Source organism: Rhamphochromis longiceps, linkage group LG7 (genome assembly GCF_057381845.1).
Source record: "Rhamphochromis longiceps isolate RC_006_pf linkage group LG7, R_longiceps_female_GT1.1, whole genome shotgun sequence".
Taxonomy (NCBI): Eukaryota; Metazoa; Chordata; class Actinopteri; order Cichliformes; family Cichlidae; genus Rhamphochromis; species Rhamphochromis longiceps.
In genome coordinates, this window is record NC_140563.1 from 58035377 (window position 1) to 58042977 (window position 7601).

Here is a 7601-nt window from a genome sequence, read left to right on the forward strand (position 1 = left end):
TCTCCTGTCATTGGTCAGATTCCACAGGTGGCACCAGAGCCCAGAAGAGCTCCCCAGAAGATGAGGCTCACGGGTAGTGCAGTTTCTGTCAGCCTGTTGTTTGGGGGGGAAGCCCTCCTCCAACCAAGTAGAGATTGGTTTTGTTTTTTTATATCATTGTTTGTAATTATTGATAAATCATCTATGGCTGGAACCTAGTTATTGGACAAGACTGGAGTGGAAGTGCTTTTTGTCTTTTATGTACATCTACTGTTCACACTGTTCATTTCCACCCACATTCCTTTATGTGCTTACTATTGGAATTATTATTTTATGCAATTTTTAATAACTTTGGACTATGTGTGTGCATGTTTATGTATATACAAATAAAAATGTGGTATAGCAGGAAAAAGTATATGGATCCTTTGGAATGACCTTGTTTCTATTGGGATTCATTATAAAGTGTCATCTGATCATCTTCTTTGCCAGAAGCGCAATGTGCTTCAATCAGCAATACAAAACTGTGTGTCTGAAAGAAGAGCTTCCTGTAGCTGCAGGTCAAACTTGCACTGAATTATGGAAAACTCTTTCCCTGCATTTTTTTTGTTGTTGTTATTTTAAAAACTGGGCTGATACAAAATGCAAATATCTCCAAAGGGTTCCATTGCTGTTTCTTGCCCTTGAGTATACATTTTAATCTGGTGGTGCCTTACTTCCAGATTGAGCCTTCTGTACTAAACTTGTTTTGCCATTCCTTACTTGCGTGTGTGTGTGTGTGCGTGCGTGCGTGCGTGCGTCCCTTTGAGACATTAAAAACACTCGATAGTGGGTTCTAAGCAGATTTGCACCTTACATTTGTGCACTGTGGAAGATGTTAAACTATTTGGTGAGATGCGAGGTACGTCCGAATTTTTTCAATTCATTTAACATTGATGCCATACTGTGTGTGTGTGTGTGTGTGTGTGTGTGTGTGTGTGTGTGTGTGTGTGTGTGTGTGTGTGTGTGTGTGTGTGTGTGTGTGTGTGTGCGCGTGCGTGCGTGCGTGCGTCTTTGATCTTTCAGTCGCTCATGGATGGTTTTCTAGGGTCTGGTTCTACTACCATAGACCTTGGATCTGTAGCAAAGATTTCTTGAAGCTTGACTGATTTTTCACAAATTCTGGATATAATGTTTTGTCAGGGTAGAAAACATGGCTAAAACAGCACCGGCCTTTTGAAAGAATTCTAGAAACATTTTGTTCAGTATAGGGGTTAACAGTGTAGACCTGTAGAGCTCAGGTGCTGTTGATTGTTACTATATACATAGAAGTGACTGACCTTTCTGCTAGTTTATCCCGTTGTTCTCTTTTTTTCCCCCCCAAACTGGCAAGTCAAATTGAAACATGCCTTACTGTGAGACAAAATACAGTGTGGTTTCTCCAAAAAAAAAAAAGAATATAAGGACAGAACTATAATTCAATATGAAACTGAGGATGAAAAGATGCAAAAGGATTTCCAAATTGACGTCACAAGCTGATAAACTGTTATTTGACATATCTTTTATTACTTCACATCACACATTCACCATAAAGACTCTGACATGATGGAATGGAGATTTGATAGTCTAAGAGAGGGAATTTTATTTGGCACCCCACAGTTAGACATCTTACAGTGTTACTGTTTAAAGGGACCTTAACACAAGACTAAACACCTGTTAGTGTTAATAATGTTTGAGACCTTTGTCGACATCAAGATTAGAGTGCACTGATTTCTATAGCCTTTCTGCTGTGATTGGTTATTATGCCTTCAGGCATGTGTGATTGAGTATGTGTGATAAATTCAGAGAAAAGGACTATAGAAATTCAACCAATATAGAGGTCCTTGCATGACGTCTAGCAAAAGGCCAACAGCACACCTAACAGGGGTTCTTTTTTCCCGACAAATTCTGATTGGTCGAAGAATTGGCTTTTACAGAAAGACTGCCACTACAGACTTTACCATAAAGGGGAAGAAATCCAGAAAGTATCAAAGCTAAAAAAAAATACTAATGAGATGCATAGACATTTATATGAACAAATTATATATATCCAAATATAGACAATTTTGAGGTTTTTTTTTTAGGTTGTTATTTTTTCCCCACTCAGTCTCTAAACAAAACTCCAGACTCGTGGTTTGTACTTGTACTTTGACTTTTGGTACTTTGTACTTCTGCTCCAAACTTTAGGTTGCAGCTTTTTAAGTCTCACCTACTTAGCTGCTATTACCAGGCCAAGGAGGTGAGACTATGTTGTTATCTTTTGCATCTCTGCAGGCTTAATTCAGAAACATTGAGTACTGAAAGAGCTAGAGATTTTTGTTGAATTCTTTTTAAAGATTGGTGTAACTTATGTGACCATACAATGCCTTTAGATAAACAAAAACATCCATCATGTCTAAAAGGACCTGTGGAAACACCAGTTGGAACAATAGACCGTATAGATGATATGGAATTGAGACAGATCACATTACTACCTTGTCAATCACTCTAACATTTTGACTCTAATGGAGACCGTAATTTCTTTTTATAGGACTTGAAACCATAAAAGGAGACCATAAAGTCATCAGGAAAAGCAAGATTTAATATAAAGTTGTGCAATCAGATCTGTGACACAGAAATGGGACATGTTTCTATTGTTGCTGTTCCTAGTGTTCCTTAAGTAAGTTCTAATATACATGCTGTGATGCTTCTACGAGTAGGTCTGCTTTTCATAAGTCTTAAGTTTACATGACTTATGAAAAGCAGACCTACTTAAACTTAAGAGCATACAGTAAGCAGCACAGCACAGAGCACTGTGGTTAAGTAGAGGGTCTGCTCCCTGCACTGTTCCCAGTGTGTCGTCTAATCCTTGCAACTGGAAATCAGATTGGCACTGAAAGGGTGAATGTGGTGAAATGTTGTTTCTAATATTGTTTAACTGCAGTTGCCCTGTAGTTAAACAAGATTAGATTGAACAAATCCCAAGCATTTGTTTGTGCTTCAGAAGCACCTTTAAGAACCTTATTTCCCACCTCTTTGAATTATGATGGCATTCCTGTGTGTGTGTGTGTGTGTGTGTGTGTGTGTGTGTGTGTGTGTGTGTGTGTGTGTGTGTGTGTGTGTGTGTGTGTGTGTGTGTGTGTGTGTGTGTGTGTGTGTGTGTGTGTGTGTGTGTCCCCCCGTATGAGTTCAACGCAGTATGTCACCTGTAGACCATGAAAAACATCCAGTCTGCACTGTAGTATTCATTATCCAGTATGCTGACAGTCTAAAATACATTTGAAATGTCTGTCAGTCATTGTTGCATGTGTGTAAACATGTGAGAAAGGTCAGAAGTGGCTTCTAAATAATCCCTGTGTTGATGATAAAATATTAATGATAACAAGGAAGGACAGGAAGAGTCAGTCTTATAATGGAAAGCTTTCACTGCATAATTAAATAAATGGAACTAGATGAAACAAAGCAGTGGGATATAAAACAACATCTTATTCTTCATTGTAGGACCTATTATCTCATTCATAGAGGAAATTAACTCAAAGGGAGCAAATACAGTTTTGTGAGGTGATGGAAAGTGAATTGGCAGAAAATCAAAATGAATCAGTGAAAGCACAAACGGGTACAGGTTCATCTTATGTTTATATGACAATCACAGTTGAGATGAAAGAGTTCCAAAAAGGCCCAGCAATCTTTAGTTTGGGAATGGCTGCTATATTGTATAAGGTAGATTTTGAAATCTAAATCTAACCCTTAAAGGATAATTCTAGTTAATTTCAACCTAGCTTACATCCCAGTAATTTGGCTCAATGGCTCATGCTAACTTTACCTTGTCAACTCCATTGTAGAGGTGGCAGTGTGAGAAGTTGCACAAGAAGTCAGCAAAGTTGTTTCTTTACATTGTGTTGATGACTATAACCGATTTTTAGAAACTGTTTTAAATTACAGACATTTAACTCATTTTAAATGTCTCCTTTCAATTTTTCAGATGCACGGGTGCCAACTTAACCTGAGAATTCATGGCCCATTAAGCCATTTCAATAGGAAACACACCATGTTAATCATTACTTAATCATTACATAATCAACCTAGTGTATTTCCCACATTGGTGTGCAGGGTTGCTTAGGAGTCGGCGCTGTCAGCTGTGACACAGTGTGTTTCTTTGTGTTTCAGATCCATGTATGTTAGATTCAGTCTGTGCACATGTATGCGTTATTATTCAAGTGTATTGCCATATTCCAGCAGAATCCCAGATTCCCTGATAATGGGATTGTGAGTAAATATTTTTTTCAGCAGTTTGCTCATTTTTTGTTCTAAAAAAGTTGATTTCTATCAAAAGATTGAATGTAAAAAGATAATCCTGATTTTGTGCGACTTGGGCAGTTTGCTGATGTTAAGAATGATGTATTACTAAATGACTACTTGGAGTATAAATCTAGGAAATATTTTATAGGTAATCAGTCTTAGTTTCCAGGTACAATACTGTTACCAGACGAGTTATTGAGAATTAAATAGTTCTCGCTCTCTCTCGCTCGCTCGCTCACTCTGTTACATTTGTATAGAACTTCTAAAGTTATTTTTGATGGTTTGTTTTTTCTGGAATGCTGCCAGTATTGGGTATATTGGGACTCCATTGAATTTAACACTTTCAATAATTTCTTAAGAAATAAAGTCAATCCTGTTCTGAACATGTTAATTATGATTGCTTTTTCTTTTCATACGCAGCATATGACATGACGTGAGATCGCTGACATGAGGTTTTTATACGGACATAGTGCGAATAAAGATCAAATAAAGCAGTTTGCTTGAAACAACAACTTGGAACCTGAACACAACATTCCCCCAACATTTTCAGTTTCTAGTGTGGTGTTGTCAACACCAGCCTAAACATGCCTGACGGTGTTCTCTGGATGAATCCCGTACTCTACCTGAATCTTGGCCAGAGCTCAGTGTTTTACTGTAGTTAAACAGAAGATGGCAGCATCTGTGTTGTAATGAGCGGAATTTTAGCAAGAGACAAGTGTATCAATCTGTCAGAAATATATGCAGACACCAGTATATGTTAGGGCAGCTAAAGGAAGCAGAATTGGATAAGCAGAAGACGAATGGAGGGAGGGAGCTGTGTAATGAGATGCATGCAGGTGATAAGAATCAAAGACATTGAGGCAAGTAAAACTGAAGGCAAGATACTGGAGACAGGTATCTACTAAAATAAAATAGGAAGCGAGAAGCAATAGCTAAACAGGAAATGAGACAAGAATTTAAGGGGAATTGACAGATGAGAAAGGGCCAAGAAACTGAGGGAACAAACTAAACTGAAACATAATTCGTGAAAGGAAATATATTAAGTTGAAAAGATAAACACAAAGAAAACTAAGAATTAAACATATTATTCAGTAAGCAAGACATGAGAGCACAAAACCTCAAAATGCTGGGTCAAAGACCTCTGATCATCACACTCCTTTCTGGCTGAAAAATGTAAAATATTATTATTACTTATTATTGTTAATACTTATCCAATTTTTATATAATATATATATATATATATATATATATATATATATATATATATATATATATATATATATATACTGTACATACATACAGGGAGTGCAGAATTATTAGGCAAGTTGTATGTTTGAGGAATAATTTTATTATTGAACAACAACCATGTTCTCAATGAACCCAAAAAACTCATTAATATCAAAGCTGAATGTTTTTGGAAGTAGTTTTTAGTTTGTTTTTAGTTTTAGCTATTTTAGGGGGATATCTGTGTGTGCAGGTGACTATTACTGTGCATAATTATTAGGCAACGTAACAAAAAACAAATATATACCCATTTCAATTATTTATTTTTACCAGTGAAACCAATATAACATCTCCACATTCACAAATATACATTTCTGACATTCAAAAGCAAAACAAAAAACAAATCAGCGACCAATATAGCCACCTTTCTTTGCAAGGACACTCAAAAGCCTGCCATCCATGGATTCTGTCAGTGTTTTGATCTGTTCACCATCAACATTGCGTGCAGCAGCAACCACAGCCTCCCAGACACTGTTCAGAGAGGGGTACTGTTTTCCATCCATCCACCCATCCATCGTCATCCGCTTTGTCCGGGGTCGGGTCGCGGGGGCAGCAGCCTAAGCAAAGAGGCCCAGACCTCCCTCTCCCCAGCCACCTCCTCCAGCTTGTCCGGGGGAATACCAAGGCGTTCCCAGGCCAGCCGAGAGATATAATCTCTCCAGCGTGTCCTGGGTCTGCCCCGGGGCCTCCTCCCGGTGGGACATGCCTGGAACACCTCACCCAGGAGGCGCCCAGGGGGCATCCTTGTCAGATGCCTGAACCACCTCAGCTGGCTCCTTTCGATGTGGAGCAGCAGCTGCTCTACTCTGAGCCCCTCCCGGATGGCCGAACTTCTCACCCTATCTCTAAGGGAGAGGCCAGCCACCCTTCGGAGGAAGCTAATTTCTGCCGCTTGTATCCGCGATCTCGTTCTTTCGGTCACTACCCACAGCTCGTGGCCATAGGTGAGGGTAGGGACGTAAATTGAGAGCTTCGCTTTTACACTCAGCTCCCTCTTCACCACGACGGACCGGTGCAACGTCCGCATTACTGCAGCTGCAGCCCCAATCCGTCTGTCGATCTCCGGCTCCCTTCTCCCATCACTCGCGAACAAGACCCCGAGATACTTGAACTCCTCCACTTGGGGCAGGAACTCATCCCCGACCCGGAGTGGGCACTCCACCCTTTTCCGGCTGAGAACCATGGCCTCGGATTTGGAGGTGCTGATCCTCATTCCCGCTGCTTCACACTCGGCTGCGAACCGTTCCAGTGCGAGCTGGAGGCCTTCACCCGATGAAGCCAACAGAACCACATCATCTGCAAAAATCAGAGATGAGATTCTGAGGCCACCAAAGCGAAAGCCCTCCGCCACTTGGCTGCGCCTAGAAATCCTGTCCATAAAAATTATGAACAGAACCGGAGACAAAGGGCAGCCCTGGCGAAGCCCATCACCCACCGGGAACGAGTCCGACTTATTGCCGGCAATGCGAACCAAGCTCTTGCAACGGTTGTATAGGGATCGAATGGCCCGTAGCAATGGGCCAGACACCCCATATTCCCGCAACACCTCCCACAGGACACCCCGAGGGACACGGTCGAATGCCTTCTCCAAGTCCACAAAACACATGTAGACTGGTTGGGCAAACTCCCATGCACCCTCAAGTATCCTGGAGAGGATAAAGAGCTGGTCCAGTGTTCCGCGACCAGGACGAAAACCGCATTGTTCCTCCTGTAGCCGAGGTTCGACTAACGGACGAACTCTCCTTTCCAGCACCCTGGCATAGACTTTCCCAGGGAGGCTGAGGAGTGTGATCCCCCTGTAGTTGGAACACACCCTCCGGTCCCCTTTCTTAAAGATGGGGACCACCACCCCGGTCTGCCAGTCCACAGGTACTGCCCCTGATCTCCACGCAACATTGCAGAGGCGTGTCAACCAGGACAGCCCTACAACGTCCAGAGCCTTCAGGAACTCGGGGCGGACCTCATCAACACCAGGGGCTCTGCCACCAAGGAGTTGTTTAACTGCCTCAGTGACCTCGCCCCCGGAAATTGGCGGGCCATTCCCC

The 7601-nt window shown here is 41.4% G+C and overlaps 1 protein-coding gene across 1 annotated transcript in view; it reads left to right on the forward strand.

Moving 5' to 3' along the window:
• Positions 1-2735, forward strand: part of cnnm3 (cyclin and CBS domain divalent metal cation transport mediator 3) — a 32836-nt gene extending 30101 nt beyond the window's left edge. The window contains exon 11 of the mRNA XM_085414574.1: positions 19-2735. Coding sequence (XP_085270700.1) covers positions 19-77 — 59 coding nt within the window. The 3' untranslated portion in view covers positions 78-2735. The remainder of the gene's footprint in view (positions 1-18) is intronic.
• The last annotated feature ends 4866 nt before the right edge of the window (positions 2736-7601 follow it).